Source organism: Rhinolophus sinicus, linkage group LG12 (genome assembly GCF_036562045.2).
Source record: "Rhinolophus sinicus isolate RSC01 linkage group LG12, ASM3656204v1, whole genome shotgun sequence".
Taxonomy (NCBI): Eukaryota; Metazoa; Chordata; class Mammalia; order Chiroptera; family Rhinolophidae; genus Rhinolophus; species Rhinolophus sinicus.
The window spans coordinates 17,175,549-17,198,242 of record NC_133761.1 but is presented as its reverse complement, the minus strand read 5'-3'; the positions used below and the strand labels follow the sequence as shown (position 1 = coordinate 17,198,242).

General features: G+C 36.3%; 1 protein-coding gene across 4 annotated transcripts in view; it reads right to left on the bottom strand.

Annotated features, from left to right (window-relative positions):
- The window catches only part of RAD21 (RAD21 cohesin complex component), a 56,080-nt gene that overhangs the window by 9,383 nt on the left and 24,003 nt on the right, over positions 1-22,694 (bottom strand). The window contains exons 1-8 of one of the 4 annotated variants that reach the window (XM_019714117.2): positions 18,536-18,749; positions 11,136-11,310; positions 6,595-6,724; positions 5,479-5,578; positions 3,586-3,692; positions 2,689-2,895; positions 2,070-2,195; positions 1,599-1,721 (exon numbers count right to left, since the gene is read on the bottom strand). In XM_019714117.2, coding sequence (XP_019569676.1) covers positions 1,599-1,721; positions 2,070-2,195; positions 2,689-2,895; positions 3,586-3,692; positions 5,479-5,578; positions 6,595-6,724; positions 11,136-11,279 — 937 coding nt within the window. In that variant the 5' untranslated portion in view covers positions 11,280-11,310; positions 18,536-18,749. Of the gene's footprint in view, positions 1-1,598; positions 1,722-2,069; positions 2,196-2,688; positions 2,896-3,585; positions 3,693-5,478; positions 5,579-6,594; positions 6,725-11,135; positions 11,311-18,124; positions 18,750-22,694 lie in introns of those variants that run through there. The other 3 variants (XM_019714249.2, XM_019714203.2, XM_074317083.1) reach the window with 3 other exon arrangements.

Below are 22,694 nucleotides of genomic sequence, written 5' to 3'. Positions count from 1 at the left end.
TAAAACTTTGCAGAATAAGTAATTATGTATTTAGTACAAAATGAGTAAAATAATTCAAGAGCCAGTACAATATTTGCCCATGTACCTGTAAATTGTAAACATGGAACATATCACACTTGGGCTCAAGTCCTGGATTCTATCACTTATTAGCTGAATGACCATTAAGAAAAGTTAGTTTCATCTTGCTTACCTCTTCATTTTCTCATCTGAAATATAGCCAACCACTTACAGGAGTTACAAAATACTTAGTATACTGGTACAGATTGAGTCCTCCATAAATGGTTACAGTTACTATGAGTTTTATTGGAAGTTATAATTCACATATGGCAGTTGTACAAGCAGCTTGATGAAGTGAAACAAGCCCAAATCTAGTCAGAAAGATCTGCAACTCCATCATAGACGCTTTTTGTATATTCATTTCTAATCCTTACTAAAACTTAGCAAAATAGGTAACATTATCTCAATTTCTGAAGATACAGAAAAGCTCATGGGATTAGATAAATTCCTTAAGATTTCATTCTGTCAGATATGTTATATCCCATAGGTTTTTATAAATAAAATATTCACCAAGTGGTTCAAAATTCAAGATTCAAAAAGATGCCAGAGTGATAGCCTTTGTTTAACCCGTCCTCCAGCTATTGAAGTGTTTCCTACCCTGAGTAAAAGTTCAAGTTCTTCAAACAGCCAGGCAAGCCTGACTATCCTATTTTGAACACTGCAGTATATCCCCCGTACCTCTGCTTAGAGTTCTTTGTAATATTTGTCACTAATACAGTATGTGTTTACTTAACTACTCATGTTCCCCCTAATCAGTATTTAAGTTCCATGAGGATAAAGACTCGTTCATTGTTACATTTTTAGTTCCTAAACAGTCAGGTACATAGCAAGCACTCTTTATAAACTACAAGCCCAAGTCACAAACAATTTTTGGTGATCAGATTCTACATAGGAAACTGAAAAGGTTAATCCTGTTCTACTTAAAATAACTGTTATCTCTAAGTATACTGTAACCGACTGCAAGTATTCTTTCACACTGTACCCATAAACCTAGAAATTTTAAAATTTCACAACCATATTATGTAGCTCAAATTGCCTTTTACTCACAAGTAGTACCACCAATTAAATGTTTTGCTATGTTTCTTAATAAGAACTAAAAGCAATAGACTACTGCTTTTAGAACCTTTGATATTTCCAGCTTAAAAAAAAAAAGTGTTTTTAGGTTTTTCTAGATTGTAGCACAACTATACAGAATCTAGAACTTTGGAAGATAATTGATTGGTCAGTCTTATACTTTACTGTAAAACGCCTTACAATGTTTTCTAAATGTTATACATAACATGACCTGCTAGCATTTTGGGAATCCCAAAAGACCAAGATACATTATTAGCAGAAAACTTCTATCCATTCATGTTTCATAGCAACCTGTACAAATATTCTGTAAGATATTCAACTTATATTTGAATTAAACAAAGATTCTGATAGAGACTGTGACAAAGGAAAAAGAAGCTTAGTTATCTAAAATGTAAGCAGATTAGTGGGAAAGAGCCAGAATTAGGACCTTATGTTCTAAGTTGTGTTAAGTCATAAAGTATGCTCACCAGTGATATCAATAGGTTCCAAAGCAAAGGCTTCTTCCTCATTCGGAACAAGTGTTGTTTGATCAGTCATAGTTGGCATTGGTTCAACAGGATCCACTGAATCAGGACTGTCAGGCCCACCCACTATAAGAAACAGAAATCTGGTCACAAAAGGCTTGGGTATTTAATGTATATCCTACAAGTAGAAAAAAAAAAAAAATCCCTCTGAGAAAAGAAACCTACTGGTACCAAGAAAAAAATTTTCTAGTTATGAGGACATGTGGCCCGAGTTGAACCCTATTGGCCAAAAAAGGAGGAGGGGCATAAAGTTAAAAACCAAAGAGAATAAGAACTAGTAATCAATCATAAGCACTATCTTTAAACAGATTTATAGTTCATCAAAAGTTGTAACTTTTAGTCTGTGGTCTTCTACGTCATATCTTTCTGGATATCATATAGTCATGCCCAGATCACCGAGTATATAATGCTTACTTGATACGTTATCATCCTCATCCATATCGTCATGTGCAGGCTGTTCTGGCAACATAACCCCGGTCTCAGACAGGGCAGGGGGATCGTCAAAGATACCGCCATCATTATTACTAATAAGTTTGTCATCTAAAATAGGGAACGTAATTTAGTTATAATTTATAAAAGAAATGCTAAAAGGACACTAGCCAATCACCAGAGAAACAAAATTAGGTTGAAATGAATTAAATTTAAAAATTTCAATTTGTATTCAATTTGCACGTGTTTTTCTTCAAAGTAGTGTACAAAATTATAAAACAGTATATAAAAACATTTCTCATTCCTAATTTATATTTTCTAGCTAGTACCTACGTGATATATTTACTTAATGTAGATATCAAACACAAGCAGAGCAGTTTTAAGAACTAGTAAAATTTAGAACTGTAAGACAAGCACCTTTGAACAAAATCATGGCTTGTTACATTTTGAGGCTATAGTTTTACAGAAAAATTTTACTGACCCATAGGGTCACAATTCATACATATATACCTAAAGAGTTACTCAATACCCAGAATTAGCAACTGCTCTACTCTAAGAACTAAATAATGAAATTGTTAGAATTAACCAACTTGTTGTGACCTACCTAATATACCACCATCATTTCCTTCTCCAAAATTGTCATCCTTATATTGGTCTTCATATTCTAAATGGTTAATTTTCTCATTCAGATTGCTGGTGCTCTGTTCAGGCTCTAATAGGAGGTTAGAAGCACTAGTGCTTACTAACATGTCATCATCTTCGAAAGCGCTGCCTTCTCTCATTATCTCACGATCATCCATTCCAAAGTCACCTGAACAAATTTTAGTCAGTCATTAATTGAAAAAAGAAACATCATTGTTACAAAAGAAAAAGGTTAATGATTTACTGTAATTATGTCACATGGGCTTACTGAAGTCTTGTTTATCCTTAAATGACAAAAGATCTAGTTTAAACTTTAAATCTTTAGCATCTATATTTCATAAACTGATTCTAGGGCATGACTAGTGAATTCAACTGTAAGATCCAAATTTAGGTTATCCTAAATATGTTAAGTACATCTAAATATGTGTATCTGTTAGGTTGCATTAACAGTCACAGATTTAAACTTTCTTGTTTTCATCAATAAAAGGATTTGGCTTGGTACCAGTTTTGAGTACTATTCCAAAAGAATCGTATGTACACAATCCAACTATTCCAAAATAATTAGTTTAAAAGCGCACATCACTTTAATGTTGGGACTTTCTCCACTCTTCAATGTATAGGTTCTAACACTGTGTATGGGGAGCAAGAGTAGGCAAAAGATGAAGTTTGGTGCATAAATGGAAATGATGCTATGCGCTGGTAGGAAGGCAAATTCTTTTCCTGATGAAAATGCGTAAGATGAAATGCTAAGTCTTTCTTTCTGTGAATGTGACAAATGCCTGGTTTTCTTTTTCAAATTGCTAGCAGGGCCGAACATAATTATAACATTGTAGCTAGTGGCTAGTGACTTCTCTATTACCAAAATCATTTTCCTGTAGGATACTGATGTTCCCAACTTCTTCTCTCATGGTTATCTCTTCCACTCTACTCTGGTTCAGGCTGAACTGCTGGGCCACATCAATGTCACTGTAAAAGAATTTCAAATAAATTTTAGTTTAGTTTCATTATATTTATAAGGAAAAAAAGCAATTTCCTCTATAAGAAAAAATCATATACACAACCTATTTAGATTTAGAAGCCTTAATATTTAATTCTAAATAAATATAATCCAAAAATATGAATAATGAGTTAGAAGTTAATTGTGATTTTCACTTAAATTTTAAAGCCATCAATGACCAGTAAGCTAAATATCATATGTTGAAATCACTATGTAAGGCAATATGATATATAAAGGAAAAACTTAGAAATGCATGAAACAAACAGGCATAGCTTTTTATCAGGGCCCTGCAACTTACAGGCTGTGTGACCTCTAAAGTTACCTGGCTTTTCTGAGACTATTTCTTCCTCTAACAAATAACCTTTCATACTGTTTAAAAATATTAAATGAATTAAAAAAAAACCAAACATGCAATGTTAAACACCAATGTGCAATATCATTGGCCAAATTCAGAATGTAAAATAGTTAAAAACAAATCACCAGGTTCGGTTAGCAAATAAATGGCAATGAAAAAACATAAGAGGGATGCAGAGCGGGTACAGATTCTTAAGAGAGACTTGTGAGACATACTAAGCAAGTTCAGTCTGCAGATTTTGTAAGGACCCTAACTCGAACAAACTGGAAAGGAAAAAGAAAAAAAAGTCTCTATATGTCAACTGGGACATGTGAACACTGATTGGATATTATATCAAAATATTACCATAATTTTCCTAAAGGTATGACGTTATTATGAATATGTTTTAGAAATTCCTTACCTATAAATTAGAGATACATACTGAGGTATTTACAAATAATATACGTTATTTGCTTTAAAATAATCCAGTAGGGGTTGAAAGGTAAGTTGGGGAAATACCTATGAAATAAAACTGGCAATATATTGATAATTACAGAAGGTGGATGATCAGTACATGGAGTTTATACTAATCCCTGTACTTTTAACTATGTTAAAAATTCTCCATGATAAAAAAAAAAGCGTACGAAGAGTAAAGAAGCAGTAAAGCAGCTAGACAGTGCCTAGCACTAATTAATACACACACAGGTCAAATCAATTAATACATATACAAGTCAAAATAAATCAAATTTAATTAGGAGTCATAGATCATTTTAAAAAGCAGAGAAATTTGTCCAAAAATAAAGGGTCTTGGTATAGAGGGATTCTTGGTTGTCAGTTGTGCTCATCAACTACTTGGAAAGTTAAAGTCACATTCCCTGTCATGGGAATGACAGCTGCACTTTGAGAAAGGATATACCACAGTACTCTGCTATAATGGCCAGCTCTACAACTTTCTCCACTTAAATGTGTGTTGTGACAATGACCTTTTCATTTCTTCACAGAAAGTTATCTCATATTTAAAAAAAAAAAAAAAAATTGTGGCTGAGTGTATCTTGGTCCCAAAAAATAACCAGGTCCCCTGAAGAAAAATCATGAAGTCAATAGTTGAAGTTTGCTAATATTGTCATATAAAGCACACACCTAGACAACTGTTCAGTTTACATAAGCTTTGGCCTAAGAGCATCAGAATTCTTGTATTTTAGCTGTGTGAAAGTTGACATCTTCTACACTATTTTCTTACAGAAAAAGCACTTCTAGGTTATGCATTTCACATTTATATACTATCCTAAATAAAAGTGTATGTATTTCAGCTAAACGTTAATTCAATGTCAAAACATTCCACGGAAAACTGTACATCTGGAAACCAGTATGATTTTTTTGTAGACCAAGTTACCAATTGAAAACAGAAAAAAGAGACATACTCTAAGTCAGGCAGTGGCTGATCAAAGTCATGAAATTCTTCAGGTAAAGTAATAGCATTGTAAGCAGCTTCTCGATTTTCCTCAGGCAGGTCAACAACACCTGGAAAAGAAACGGGAAGCTTCAAGGCCTGGCTACATCACAGATTATCTAGGGATCAAAGGAAGGTCAAGTCAGTCTAACTCCCTAAGGTTATATTCTAAACGGTTGATAATACATGCAGAGTACCTTGAAGTACAAGTATTTTTGTTTTTCTGTAATCATAAGCTATACTATTTGCTTTACAAAAAAAGGTCGAAGCACTAATTATGCATTAAGCTAATTAGTCTTTGAAAGGACATATCAACAAATATAATACATTTTTTAAATAAGCATGACATTTTTGAAGAGGAAAAGGAATGATTACAAACAAGTACCTCAAATGTTAACAGGAGTTGGTAATTTTAGGAAAAGTGAAACTAAAAGATTTTAATTTTCTTTATACTTTCCCCAATTTTTCAAGCTGTCTGTAATATGCATTGCTTTAAAAGACAAACATAAAAAAGCATGTTATTTAAATAAAATACACTTAGTAGCCATGTGTTAGAAATCATTCAAGTATCACAGCCTCTGCCTAAATTTTAAGTAAAATCTTAGATCTCAAAAAGTTCACTGTTCATACAATACAGTACAATTGTGTAATAGACTATAACCCCAATAGAAACTAATACATAAGGCATCTCTCCTATACATTTAAATTAATTAGAATAAAATTTCATCAATGCTTTAAAAAATTACAGAATGATATATGAATTTAGCTAAATACCTAGTAGTTACCTATACAGATAGAAGTTTGGTTGCTAGAGTCCAGTTTTAGAATCAATTACTAGCTAAAGTAAAATAACAAAAAACTACAGAGAACATTTAATAAATTCTCAACAACTTAAGTTAAAAATAATTACATAGGTATAACAGAAGTAAATGTTTCTCCGTTGAACCACTGCCTGTTCCAGCCATGCCCTATTTTGAAGGGTCCCTTATATTGAAATTAAAACAAAACATGCTGATCTAGAATATCTTTTAGCAATGTTTCACACTGAACACGAGAAACTGAAAAAAAAAAAAAAAAAAGTCAGTACCTGGCCGAAAAGCCATCTTTATCTTAATGAATGCTTCATTACAGTCTGCAAGGAGATATTTGGCTTTTCTGTGATAGATTCGAACTACTCCCAGTAAGAGATGTCCTGATGTTCGGAGTGCCATCTTTACCTGTGAATAAAACATTAATATTAGTCTAATGTATAAAGTTAATTTTCTGGTTTAGAGGCAATCATACTTCAAAGCTTCTATTTTGTGCAATTTATAGGCAGTTTTTATTTTATCTCTTCAGATTTTTTATATCATTTATTTGAAGATACCTCATAATCACCTATAGTCCTCACTGCCTTTACCTCTAAATTCCCTGATATCCCCGAAGGATAGACTAGCAGTAATTCATACATTAACACAGATGTGAAGGTAGCTGTGATGCAGGTACTAAGGTGTCCCATGGATGGTTGTCATTAGCACATTAAGAAGTATGTGGCACGTTGGGTTGCTAATCCAGAGCAGAGCCATTGCTCCTTGCTGCCCAACTGAAATGATTTTGTTTGGGAACAGAATGTCCCCAGCCTCAAAGGATGACTGATCGTCTCAGTCGTCTCTGCTAATGTTTGTCCTGGAGTGGGCATGTAACCTAGTTCAGCCAAGAGAAGTGTAAAAGTATGTCAGAATTTCTAAGAAAGATTTGCCCATTAAAAGACTGTCCCTCTCTTCCTTCTCCTTTTCCTGTGTTGTGACATAGGTGGGGCTTGCAGTCATCCTGTAACAACGAGGCCCTAAGTATGAGGACAAAAAGCCAACAAACTAAGAACAGTGAGTCCTTGAATGACATCACTGAACCGCTAAATCCTAAATTTTGCTATTTCTAAACTTCTAATTAAGTAAGACTGTTCACTTCCTCATTGTTTAAGACGCTTTTCACTGAGTTTTTATTACTTGACTGGAAAGCATACTGGTAAAGGATAACGGTACCCATCTTTTTCACAATAAATACACTCCTCCATCCTGTTTTTGTTGAGGGAGAACTTGATCAATACTTATGTGGGATGAGACACAGTAGTTGGGAAAAGAATGAGAGAATTAAAAAGATTCAAACTTCCCCTGGCTATAGTAAGGACAATTTTTGAAAGAATACGACAACATGAACTCAAACTCTCCAAGACCGTTTTCCAAATCATACCATAAAATGAGTCAATTCTAAGGTAGCAAAGAACATTACTAAACATTTGCTTAAATTATGAATAAATTATATTACTTATAAAACAAAATGTTATTTTTTAAGTTATATGTGTAATCTCTATAGCATCTAGGAATTCTATTTATAATGACTCGGGCTCTATATTTATGACTTCGTGTGACTTGCAGCATAAATTATGAAGTTTACTGCTATAAATTTTTAGGTGTCTAAAAGTATAATTTGTGATAAAATCAAAGACTTATCAGATGATAAATCTCTGATATGAAAAATAATCCCGTTAAAACATTGCTCCTAATGGAAAACGAGAATCTACTTTCATGATGTGGTCTTAAGAAATTTAAAATTAATATTGACTGCACCTTCAACTAAGAAAGAAAGAGGGAGAGGAGAAAAAAAAAAACTTTGCTTGCCATTATCTTATTCAGAATTCACCACCTTTCAAAGTGATGTTTAGGCAAAGGCTTTCTTTCTGGATTAGTTTGGTTCAGAGTTTAGCAGCTGGCTCATGTTAAGAGTGTAGGTATAATAAAAGAACACCGGCTATGTATCCAGGGAAAGCTCTGTAGAGGTTGCCAGTGGTTGTGCCACCCAGAGAGAAGGGAAAGGATGCAAGAAAGGTATGCAGTTGCAACTCAGTCATATGTCTGACACTTACTCTCAACAATTAAGCCAACATTTCCCCATAACAGGAACTGCACACCAAGAGCAAACGTTGGAACTTTTCAGGTCAATTTACTCTGTGGACATATCTATCACAATACAACAAAATCAATCATATAAAAATCCACTTGGAAATGGTTCTTAAAGTAAGTTATTCTCTCTCTCATATATAGTCTACAATCTTTTACATTATTCTCGAACCTTATGTGTGCCTTCTTTTGCAGCTGTTGGTGCATACCTTCATATTTCAGATCATCTCGTACTCTTTTGTAGTGTCCCTAATAGACTACAAAGTACTCTGCACATACTATGAAAAAATGTGTGGTCCTTTTAAGCCAATTCATGTTCAGTATTTGCTTATAGATGTTAAAGATTAGCCACTTCAATTTCAAGAAAGGAGCTAAATTTTTCCTTTTCTGTTCACTTATCTTGGTAAGCATACCTAAAAAAAGTAAAAAGACATGTTCCCATACAATTCGACCAGCAGTGTAAACTGGTACAATCTCCCCAAAGAGCAACTTGTTAATATCAGAAATCTAAAAAAATAAGTTTATTATCTCCTGGCCCATCAATTATATTCCTAAACATCAATATTAAGGAAAGACTTATGGATGTGAACAAAAGATTTAAAAGGCAACGTTTACTAAATGGTTATTTTTTAAAAAGAGGGAAATAAAAGAAAAACTATAATCCTACCACCTAGAGAAATCTTTAATAATATTTTGGTATGCCGTCTATCTAGACTTTTATGTGCATATACTCATGTTTTTCTTTCCATGTGTGTATATAAAAATTGCATCACATTGTTTGGTAGTGAGGCTGCATTTACGAAAGTCTCTGTTCGTAACATAATTTTTAATGTCTGCATTGTAGCATCAGAGGAATAAAAATTCAAAAAATTAGGAAAAAATATGGATTATCAAAATCAATCAATCAATCACACACAAACTAATCAATTACAGGTCCATAATCCTTTATCTGGAATCCTAGGGGCCAAATGTGCTTGGAATTCAGAGCTCTCTGAACACTATAAAGGTAACAGAGTGCATATGCCATGTATTAAACATTCCTAGGAGAGTCTGGAGCAGCCGCCCACAATCCTACACACTAGTATTTCTGTAGTAAATTGAGTATTCAAATGCTCTCACGTCAATTTTGGTCAAATCTGTTTCTGCTTTTGGTACTTAAGTTCTGTGAATAAGAGACTATGATACTGTACAATGCAACCATTAAAAATGATGGCAGAGCTATGAACAGAGCTTTTTCTGAATGCAGTCTTGTTACAAAACATATTAATGCAGTATTTGTGTACATGCATAAAAAGGAAGAAAAGTTATGTGTAAAATACATGCAAATAAAAGTCTACTAAATACTAAAGGTTTCTCTAGGTGGTAGGACTATGGGTCACTTGTATTCCTCTGTGAAGTTTTCGTTTTAATAGTTTTGAAATTAATATTGTCTTAGAAATAACACAATAGAAATATCTTTAAAATCAGTAAATTTCACTAGCTACAATTCTAAAACCAGCCAAAATTCCACAGACAGAAACTTTGTGATTTATCCTAATTCAAAATACGAACAATCACTTCTCCACATAACTTTTCTGAACAAGTCTTTGCAACATCCCTGCTTTATTCCTCTGAGAACACCTCGCTCTTTCAGCAATAAAGAACACTCTTATTTAACACATTATGCCAGCATGGTCCAAACTGCCAATTGTAAGCATAGCTCCCAATCCCGGTCCAGACTGTGGTGATGTGGAATGTTTTCACAAGAGGACGTTAGTGCATGTATGTACAAATACAAGGTCAAGAAACGACCTTTAGAACACAGATGTTACACACCACACACACACACACACACACACACACACACACACACGATGCAAATTATATTTAAGGATTTCCTTTGAGATTAGTCCTTCATACATTTTTGAATATGTCTGTTCTAGTGAAATGCTAATGTTAGATGTAATTGTGTCTGTGTGTTTTAAAGGTCCTTTCTAGGCAACACAAAACCCCCGTATTACTCCAAGTTATATTATTTGTGAAATCCAAGGGTGGAAACTACTGCTTCAGAACTGTTTTATAGAACTGTACCTTACAGTTTCAGAAGATGTTAATAAAAGTTCCTCTAGGAACAGAGTACTCAGTAAACAACACAGGTAAGGTAAAGGGTATACATGAAGCTTCCATTCTAGTGGGAGACAGACAGTAATGAAATATTTAGGGGAAGGGCAGAGCAAGTTAAAAAGTTCTAAAGTGGGGAAAATGCTTGGTATTTTCAAGAATCAGCAAGTAGGTCTGTGAAGCTTAGGGGGAGCAAGTGGTAAGGGTACTGTTCTGTCAGGTGGATAAGACAGATCTGCCCCCTGCAACCTTTTTGAATTAATGGGTCCTTGCTTTGAATATTTTGTAAATTCCTAAGTGAGAAACACCCACACACTTATTTTAGTACAAAAACATCTAGAAAGCCAAAAATAAAATATTTGGTCCCTACTGTATGCTTATCTAACATTAAACAGACAAATGAAAATATCTGTGTATTTATAGATTTTTTTAAAGGGAAAAGACTATCAAACTGGAATTCTGGCTTATCTATAGATTCTCTTTGCCTCCAATATCCATAGATGCCTACCTAAAAAGTTGTTTTGTAGAACTGTACCTTACGTATCAATAAAAAAAAAGACAAAATAGACAAAAATATGAACATCAAACATACCTTTGGTGAGATGATACTCTCCACACTGCTCTCTAAATTACACTCAAACACATGGGCTTTGGTTAGCTTCTTATCCCAGTGGGCCGCTAGCCAAATTTTGGCCAGCGGCCCTCTTTTGCTGAGGACAAAATGTGCGTAGAACATTGTTCTGGTTGACTATGAAACAGGAAGAAACCTGAAGAGGAAAAAAGTTAATATAAACACCATGAGAATTGAAGTATTTATCATAAGAAACCTGAAAATAAAATTTTCTATTACTGATATGAGAACTATTAAGGGCTTGCATTAAATATAGGATGTATTAAAACAACGACAACAACAACCTACTGCTTTAATTTGGGGAGGACAAGACTCCAAAATAGTAAGAGCTGAAGGGAAATGGGACAAAAGAGTCAAATTACTTTCATGCCTCACTGTCATCTTAAAATAAAAGTGCTACTTTTTTTACAAAGTAAAAATTGTCATCAGAAAACTCATATTTTTTTGAAGCCCCATAAAGTGTTAATTACATTCCTGATTACTGACTGTGGAAATAAAGTCTGCTTCTGGCCAAAAGCTAGAGAATATATTCTTCCTGGCAAGAAAAGCCTGGCCAAAAAGAAAAACACTCAGGCACAAATATTATTACTCTACCACACAATGGAGGTAGGAACTTCCATTTTTAGAACCCCATTAAAAATTGAGAATCTTGGCTTTATACAGTAATTACTACCGTAGGATGAGCATTTCCTATTCCACCAAGCAAACACAAATAGGTGTGCTGGCGCCATGAAGAGAAGTTTAGAAAAGCGGAGGCTTAAAAAGGTAAAATATTACATACACAGTTTTCTCAACTCAAGAACTTGAAAAGCACTTACCTACTTATAATTTAACAACTAAATTCAGGACCGTGATGCAGTATAACATTTATCTTATGATTGAAATAGCCTCAGTAGAAATACAAGTATGTTATTCATATTTTTTTTTTTCTAGCCATCTAATGTATTAATACATAAGAAAAAAAGGCAGCCTTAAAACTTCAGGTTGGAGTATATTACCGTGTTTCCCCCAAAAATAAGAACTGGTCTTATACTGTATTTCCCTGAATATAAGATGGGGTTTTATATTAATTTTTGCTCCAAAAGACGCATTAGGGCATGTTTTCAGGGGATGTCTTATTTTTCTCATGTACAACAATCTACATTTATTCAAATACAGTCATGTCATCTTCTGGAACATCGTCATAACGTACTAAATGTGTCTGTCTGTCTGTCTGACAATCTTCACTGAGACTTATTTTCGGGGTAGGTCTTATTTTCAGGGAAACACGGTAACTGTGTAAATTGCTATTTCCCTTATTTTATTTTCCCCTTTCATAGATTTTTGAAAGTCCATTTGCCAAGTGAATTTCTATTTTTCTCTAATACGTCCATGACTAGAATAAGATACATCATGCTTTTACAGAAATAAACTCAAGCACACCCATAACACATGAAAAGTACTTAAAAAGTTTGCCAAACTTTTTTATTTTGAAGTAATTATAGATTCACAGGGAATCCCAGAGAGGTCCCATGTACCCTTTAACTAGCTTTCCCCAATGGTGACCTCTTACATAGCCATAAAACTACCAAAACCAGGACACTGACGTTGGTACATGTAATAGTTCTTTGATGTTCTATCACACGTGTAGGTTTGGGTAACCACCACCCAGGCGAATAAGATACAGAGCTATTTCATCCCCACGAAGAGCTCCCGCTCTCTAGCCCTTGCCATCCATCCCTTGCTCGGTACCACTCCTAAGCCCTGACAACTACCACTCTGTTCTTCACCTCTGATTTTTGTCATGTTGAAAATGTTGCATGAATGGAATCATACAGTAAGTGACTTTTATAGAATGGCATTTCGGACTCAACATAATGCCTCTGAGATCCATCCAAGTTGTTGCATGTATCAACAGCATGTTCCTTTTTATTGCTGAGTAGCATTCCATGGGATGGATATTTACTTAGCCATTCACCTATTGAAGGACTTTTGGTTGTTTCCAGTTTTGGGCTATTTCAAATAGAGCTGCTTTAAATATTTGTGTATATAGACTTTTTGACAACCTAAGTTTTCATTCTTTGGGACAAATGTCCTGAAATGTGATTGCTAGGTAGTATGTTAAGTGTATGTTTAGTTTTAAAACTTAATACAACTTCTATCAAAATCCTACTGAGATTTGACAAGTTTTTCTAAAATTTATATGGAAAGGTAAAGGAACTAGATAGTTAAAACTATTTTGAAAAAGAATATAGTGGGAAGATTTAGTTTAACCCAATTTCAATACTTAGAATAGATTCATAAAAATAAGTCCAACAGATTTTTCACAAAGATGCAAAAGCAATTCAAAGGAGGAAGACTAATCTTTTCAACAAATGGTACTTGAGTGAGTGGGTATCATCCATAGGGGGAAAAAAATCTTGACCCAAACCTCACACATTATATAAAAGGATAATTCAAAATAAATCACAGCCTTAAATGTAAAACTACAAAATTTTTAGGGGAAAAAAACATAGGGCAAACCTTTTGTACACAACGCTTGGTAAGAATTTTTAGACAGCACAACAAAAACATGTCCCATAAGAGGAAAACCCCCGATAAACTGGCCTTCATCAAATTAAAAACTTTTGCTCTATAAAGGACGCCATCAAGGATGCAAAAACAAGACACAGAATGGCAAAAAAAATTTGCAAACCACATATCTGACTGGGATCTGATCTAGAATATATAAAAGACTCTCAAAACTTAACAGTGAAAAAAATCCAGTTAGAAAATGGGCAAAGAAATGAGAAATTTCACAGAAGGGAATATACTGATGGCAAATAATAACAAGAAAAGATGCTCAACATCATTGGTCATTAGGAAAACGCAAATTAAAACCCAATGAGATACCACTGTACACCTATTACAAGAGTTAAAATAAAAATTAACGGTAACACCAAGTGCTGGTGAGGATACAGAGAAGCTGCATCTCTCACACACTGCTAGTGGGAATATCAACTTTCTTTTGAATTAGCTTAAAAAAAAGATTCAGAGTAAGTTAACTCTAATTTTCATGTTTTGACAATGAAGACTGCAAATTTTAAAACTAGAACTTTGCTTTTTTTGTACTTTCAATTAAAAACTGTGCCCATTCTTTCCAATGATGTACAGAAAATAAACGTTAGTTAAACGCACAGGCAAGAGATTAACTGCCTGTCAAAAATGTTCAGGAGGGCAGAGGGTGGTGGTGCAAGAGTAATTCAGTCAGGTTTGCCTCATCTCCATTTTCCATTATAGCAAAGGATCCTGAAATTCTGACATTCTCTGAACAGATGCTCCTAAGGGATCATTAATTGCTAGGAAAACTTTCTCAAAAGGAAAAATAAAACAGGCTTCATTAATTGCTTAATGTTGTGAACACTTTCTCTCAAATGTGGTTAAAAAGAGAACTAAGGAATACTAAACTAGGAAGAATTCAGATCAAACACTGAAGTAGAAGCATTAAATAATAAAACCTCAAGCATACGTGTTACGTTGTTTCCCTCTCAGCAGTATTTTATAGATCAAAATATTATGATTCCCATAATCAAAGACAGCCTCCCATGTTGCAAACAGCACTTTGACTTCAAGCCTTAAAGTTTGTTAGCACAATAATTAAGTTGCTTCTATGGCATTATAAACAAAATCTACAGGATTTGGAGAAATCCAATAAGGCAGTATGTGCTTAGAAATATAGTCACTGTCATACACAAATCACAAGTTTCACTACCTAAGATACTTGTGTTCCAAATAAAAACTTCTATAATGCTACCTGTTGCGTGACAACTACTAAATATGTGCTTAATGAATAATGAAATAGACTACACCAAGTGATCTAATAATTGACATATGTAAACAATTCTGGAGATTTTAGACATTAAAACACTTCTCAACAGGTGTGGTAGCTTATGCCAGCACTTCAGTTGCTGCCCAGAGCACCATGCCTAAAATATCCCAGCTATGCCCAGGCAGATTCCTAAATAGATGCTTTTCTGGCATGGGGGTGGGGGGGGTAACTAAAGCAGAGTGGTGTTAAAATTATTCTGGGAAACAATTAGCAAGAGGAAATCACCCTAATAACTAAAGGAAGCCCAAGGCACAGTGCTGGATCAACTACTGGCTTATACCTAAATAAGGAGAAAGTGTAATCCTTGTTGCCTTTTAAACCACTGTTTCTCTTACTAATATCAAACTTGACCCAATCTTAAAACAAAAAAGTTGATTAATCTCTGCAGGTTCTGAAGACTGAAAATTCTGCTAATCCTTTACAAAAGGACTGAGCAGAAAGCCTGCCTTTGGTCCCACAGTTTAGCAATTTCATGATTTCTCAATTTTTTTCTAAAGCAGTAAACAACTTTTTTTAACTAGTCCTAAAAAATAAAATTTAAGTCTGATGTGAAATGGCAAAAAGATTGATATTTTAGAACATACTCAGAAAGGCAAAAAAAGCAGGGGGTGGGGGCATTTTCTTCAAGATCTTTGCAAAAAAAACCAGTCAAACTACAGCTCATGTTTCTACAATGATGTTAGTCATTAAAGTATTTCACTCATTTGTTAGGAAGCAAGGCAGGACACAGACTGTATAAACTGGTATGACCTCTTTGAAGAGCAATTTGTCAACATCTTATGAAAATTTCAAACACGCATACTTTCTAACCAAAACCTCACTGCCAGTAATGTTAAAAATATATATACTTGGAGATGCATATTAATAACACATTTAAAAAAAAATTCTTACTAAGCTCCAAGTATGTTATGTGTCCATTCTCTTCATGACAGTCCTACAAGGTAAATTTATACCTGCCCATTTTACAGACCAGGAAACAAAGAGGAGACAATAAGTAATGTGCCAAATGGTCACTAGTATTTAATGCAAATGGTACATGAACTTCAGAACCCACGACTCTAACTACAACACTATGCTGCCTTCCCAGCATGACTTTTAATAGCAAAATATTAGCAATACGGTAACCTACGTGGGCGGCAATAATGGACTTTTAACTAATGCAGCTATACAACAGAATTCTATGCAGCCTTAAACACAATATATGTATTAAAAGAAGCGCCTCTCTATATATAAACTACATGCAGTTGCATAAGCATAAATCTGTAGAGTACAAATGAAATTAATGACACTGGTTACCTTTGGAAAGTAGGTCTGGAAAGTGAGGCTTATCTTTTTGTATTTTTTTTTCAACTTTGGGGCATACATATACATCACCTATTTAAAGTACAAATTAATATATTGGGAGTCAAGACCCAATTTTGCTTTGCCATTAACTACCAAGTTAATTAATCTTTGTAGTTCACTTTCCCTAACTACATAAACCAGGAAGGTTGAAAATTCGGTGATCCACTACCTTTGGAAAATGTCAATACTTCAGATAAGAATGGAATTATCTTTTTGGAGGGCTGGAGGAGTGTCTCAGGGACAGAAGGTATTTCCAAACCTGCACACTAGAGCTTCCCTTCCCTTCTGGTACTAACATTCTTTGAACAAGAATTTTTTACAATGGGAGAGTCGCAGGTTCAAATTCAGCTCCCTCCTTAGTTGTTCTGTAAAAATTATGTAACATCTGAGTCTCAGCTTTCTCTATAAAATGGGAATATTTACCAAACAGAATTATGAGAATTAAATAGAACAGCATATCTAACACAGTGCCACTGTAGATGCAAATAGTAAGTTCGAAAAAAAAAAATCACACAACATATGCCATCAGCATGATCATGCCCAACAATTTTGACATTAAAAAAACACAAAAGCTTTATTTCTCAAGAATTAGAAATTCCCCTTCTGTAACAATCTATAAAGAAAAAAATTTCTCAGAAATTTTGTGCTCCAATGAATAGGAATTTATCAGGAAAGAAATTCTCAATGTTAAGAATACTTTAAACATATACCTCTAGGTGGAAAACAACTCTAGACTAATATGTTGCCTTTATAAACACACACAAAAAGTAAATGACGATCATGCGTTACCAAGTTTATTTTTGACTTGTGTATAAAAAGCACTATGTCCATTAGTTACTAAGTGACTTGCTGTCACTTCAACTATCTACACACTGTTAATCCCTGGATATGTCATATGTCTCATCAATGTCTTCTCAAAAACAATTATTTAGTTACCTCCAACATTAAACAAAGAAATTGAATGACTCTACAACTTAGGAAAGCTTCTCCAGCCTGTCTCCAAAATTCTGCAGACTCACACAGCTCACTGGCATTTCCATTCATTTTAAAGATAGGAATTTTTTTTTGGAGTTTAGTGGTTATTCTAAACCGTGTTAACAGGAGCAAACGTTAACTTTCGCTTGCAAAGAGAAGTCGTTAAACACAATCCTTTACCAGAAACCCTTAAATACACAACCGCGTTTTTGAACACTGAAGACAGCCTAGCAAACCATAAGGTGACCAAACTCTCCAACATTTGCTTTCAAATGTGAAGAATGCCGCTAAGTCTGGCAGCACAACGCGACAGTCACCCCACACTATCACAGCCATCATTCGCAAAACCTTTCTCAGCGGGGTTAAAAGACACAAGAGTATTTCTCAGAAACACACCTCCCCAGTACGTCTCTACAACACTCAATACCCTTCACCATTAGAAAAGTCCGGGGGAAAACCAATTATGCTAATTTCCTAAGAATCAGAAGCAACTTCCCTTGGTCGCGTTTTCTATTGGTCTGTCCAACATTTACTATTCCCAACATGAAATTCTTCCTTTGGAAAAAAAAAAAAAGATGAGGAGCAGGAGCAGCAGTCCCCGGCGAGGGGCCCGCCGCCGCCTTCCGGCCCCACGGCGCCCGCAACGGCAGGGTCGCAGGTCTCCGACCCACGCACTCAAATTCGGCGCTGGTGGCTGCCCCTCCGAGCTGGCACGACTGGAGCCGGGCCCGCCGCCGCCTCCTCCCGCCCCGACTCCCGCGTCTTCCCAGACAGCCATTTTTACCCGAGGAGGAGGCGGCCCAGTCCCCAGAGCGGGCTCGTTCAAACCTCCTCTTCTCCCTCGGCGGCCCAAGGCTCCCTCCGCCTCCTCGGGGAGAGGCGGCTTCCCGAGGGACCCGCGGAGGAACGGCTTTTCGGACCTTGCAATGGACCAGGACCATTTGTTACCGAACCGGCGATGATGATGCGGGCCCAGGCTGCACGGGTCCTGGTCGAGGGCAGGCCCCGGTCGAAGGGGCCTGGGCGGGTGGCGGGGCTCCGAGAGTGGCAGCGCGGCCCGCGTCCCCGGGCGCGGCGACTGCCGCCTCCTCCCGCTGCCCTGCCCAGCCGAGTCCGGCTCCCCGAATGCAAGACGGCGGGGAAGGGGTGGGGGGAGGGAGCCGGAGAATAAGAAGGGGTCCGCCGAGAATCTTACCTCGCTCTCCGCCGGGAGTTGGGCGGGTTGGGTGGCCTGGGGAGGGGAAAAGGGTCGGGGGAGGGGGCGGGGAAAGGGGGGGAGCCCTTGTGAGGTGTAGCTTCGGAGCAGCTCCCGCCGCCGCCACAGCCGCCGCCTCCTTTCCGATTCACTCAAACAAACAAGATGGCTGCCGTTACGCCGCGACTCTTCCTGCCGCCCAAATCCTCGGTTCAAATCGGCAGGATGTTTACGGTCAAAATGGTACCTGTGCGCCTGCGCAGTGAGCGTAAGCCCCAGACGGAGCGACGCAGGCGCACTGACCATTTCCTTTTCTTTGGAACCCGCCTCCTGGTTGTACAGCGCCGAACTGAGCAAGCGCAAGGGTGATTCTCTTGCTAGAGGGTCTTCCAGCGTTGTCAACCTGGAAAGTAGCGCAGGCGCAGTGCTTGCCAGTGAAGTGCTTTAAGTTCGGCTTTATTGCACTTGTTTTAAAGGAAAGAACTGTCGTTGTGCAGTTTTGTGTGTCCCTGACATAAAAAATGTACTTTAATGGTTCTTAGCGACGAAAGTAACATAAAACCCTTAAGCAAGTCCCATAAAATGTAGGGTCTCATTCATTTAATCGACCTATATTATACATGGCCCTCTCTGAACCACAGAATGTGATAGGTAGGATCTGGGATATAATGATGAATACAACAGAGATAGTACCTACCTTCATGAAGCTTGCAGTATAGCCAGGAAGGGATCTTAAATTTTCTAGAAATATTTGTGTCACGAAGCAGAAGCCGGGTATAGAGGGCGACCTGACAGTGGGGAAGCTGGGCAGTGGGAGAGAAGGTCTTCCCTGAGAAAGAAGGTTGAATTCCAGGAAGAGGGAACGGCATGTGCAAAAGTCCTGTGGCAGTAGAGAGCAAGATGGGGATAAAGGAAAAGAAAAGCCCGTGTGTCCGAACACTAAGGGAAGCTTCTGCATTTTAAAAAGACCATCCAAGTATACTAAAGAGGACTAAAGTAAATGCCCAGATGTAATTTGTGTTTATTTGTGTTCATTTGTTTTTTAGGAAATAAAACTAGTAAGAATTGGTGACTGATTCCTTATGGGGTTGTGGTAGAGGGGGTTGCAAAGCTGATTCCTCCTGGTTTGGGGCTTGTAGGATTACATGGACTAGACTGGGAAGACACACACTGAGGGCAGATGGAAGAGGTTTATACGAGGGTTTTGTTTTCTCACCCATCTAACGTCAAACTTCAAATTCTCTCACTGGCTGCCTTAACTGGTGTCTCCACCTCCAGACTTGTCATCCTTCAGTAATCAATGATCTGCAATGCAGTCAAATGAACCTTTGCAAAACACATATCTGATCACTCGCCTCCTCTTCTATAAAATCTTCTATAGCTTTTAGGCTATTACTCAAAATGCTTAAGATGACACAATGATCACTCCTGCCTCCTGCTCCAGCTTCCTTTCTTGCCCCCCTCTTCCTCTCTGTGTGTTCCACTCTGCCTTTTCAATTGTCAAGTGCACCATGAGCACTCCTGCCTTGAGGTTTTGCATTTGTTGTTCCCAGTGCTTAGTGAGAACGGTCTTGCACTTCCATACCTTCCCTTTCGTCTAATTCTTGACCTTCTACAAATTAGTTAAAAAGTCACTTCCTCAAGATAGTCTTCCCTGATCCTCTGTATTACTGAGGGTAAGACTATTACTGTAAAAAATGGTCCCCGTTCTGCCCCAAATTCCAGGGCTTTACAAAAAGGTCCTGCCACTTACCACTTATATGACCAGGGGTGTCTTAACTCTGTGTTTCATTTGCGTTTCTTATTTGAGGTTATTGTGAGGATTCATGAATTAATACATGTAGAAGCATTTGGAATGGTGCATGGCATATTGAAATAATTTAAGTTATTTTTATTACTATTTTCATTGTTATTATTATCACCATTATCCTCCTCTCTATTTTTTTTTCCTTTCTAGAGAATGGCATCCAGAATTAGATAAAATCTTCTTAGCCAGAGTAGAGGATAGTGAGAATGTCATTTTTTGACGTGGACAACTAATACTTTTTCAATCCAATCCAGCCCAATCGTGTGCTAGTTTTTAAACTGCCTGTTTTGGAATTTCTTAAAAAATGGAGGAATAATTTATTTCTCTGTCATAGTTTCTGAGTGTAGATGCATTTTAAAATAAAAGAATATGCAGAAAAGCTGATACTATTTAAGCACATACATTCCTCATTATCACCAAGAATTACCCTTAAATCCTGGGCCCTTCCAGGGTTTCTAACAGTTCTGTCTTTGAAGGATGGTTATGAAGGATGGATTTTGGGTTCAAATTCATCTCTTTGTCCTCCCAGGTATTTTACCACATGTAATTTATTTAACATCTCTGGTCTTTGATTTCTTTATCTATAAAAATGGGGATAATACTTTTCATGACTGTTGAAAGAATTAAATGAGATCATATATATATGATATACATATATATCATATACATATATCATATATGTATACACACACACACATACACAGCATAGTGCTTGGAACTGAGTAATTACTCAGTAAATTTCTCTTGTTCCTTCTACCTCCTGAGTAATGAAATAGCAAGGTATGACAAGTATTTATCAGATATACAACTTTTAAGAACATCAGCAAACACATGGATACTCCAAATGCCCCTCTTAATTATGCTTTGCTCTACGCCTATTTATAATAATTATTTGAAAAAGTTATTCTCTCTTACTGTCTGTCACTATATATCTATCCCTATCTCTATCGCTCTACCTCTCTCTCTCTTACCTTTCCTCTTTCTCCAGTACTGAACTCCCAAGGTACTACCACTTCTTCTCTCCTGAACCATTTATTCTTACCCAATAGTTCTGCATCCAAGCCCAACTTCCCTTTCATGGATTTTTATATAGTTTCTTCACATACAACTCTAGTCACCTGAAGCTGCTGGATTTGGTTTATTTCAACAAGGTATCTATTCTGCTCTGGCTCGAAGTCCTATCCTATTAACATATTCATTCATTTCCTTATACTAAAACGTCGAGTTAACTTTTCTTGCTGTAAAATTTAGCTGCAGTCAATATTTCCTTTACTTGGAAATAATTATTAAATAAATGTACATTTGTCAATTTAATAACTGTGAATTTGTTTGACTAAAATCACAGCAGGCCAGATTTAAATTACAGAATTAATTTTCCTTCAGTTGAAAATAGTCTGCTTTTCTTTTCTGATTACTTAGTTGATGACCTGTATGGTTTGGGACAATCACTATCTGAAACTGGAAGCTGCTACTGTCTTGAGTATGTTTATAAAACAGCTGTGTTCTTTCCATGTCTTATTATTTCATGATGACACACTCACAAAAGTGAGATTTTCTGTGAAATACAAATTTACAGAAAGTGATGACCAACACATAATAGCAGAGTTGTTTAAGATTTACACGCCATTTTGCAGACTGTTCCTCTGAGTTGTCAAACTTTTAAAACAGAACAGAAACAATAATGTAGCAAGTAGGAGGGATCAGATTAAGAGAGAAATAGGCAAACATTTCCATGAGTATTTCAATGTTAGTAATGGGTGAGCATTAAGTATGTTGCATCCAGAATTTTTTAAAAATTGTATTTAAATAAAGAAAAGTCAAAGTATAAAATATTTGTTGCATGTAGTTTCTAAAGTTCATTGAAGTAAAGTCCCGAAAGAGTGAATAGCCTGTTTAAGATTTTGGGGTTAAGCAGACAAAAATGGACAGAAAGTGACTGAAAAAAATTGTAGATTCTGTCTTTTCTTTAAATGTCAACAATCTCTTTTAATCCCTAAAAGAGATGGTAATATTTTGATTAACAAGGGAACATATTTAAGGACAACAATCATTGTCAAAAATGTTATAACTAGGCATGGAAATTATATAAGGAGGAGAGGGATTAAAGACAAAGCATCAGTACTGAAATATCAATTCTTAACACATAGGGTTTTGTAGGCCATTGAAATGATAGATTTCATTCACAGTCACATGCTCAGCTTCAGGATTTGAGTCAGGACTGTGCTCTGGAGAAGGGCTGCAAACATCTCTGTCAAGGCTGCATTAAGGGTCTGCCCAGCAGGTAGGTGTCAGCCAAGAAAAATCAGCAGGGCCCAGGAGTGGGCCCAGGGAGGTTGCCTGTCACTGGGCCAC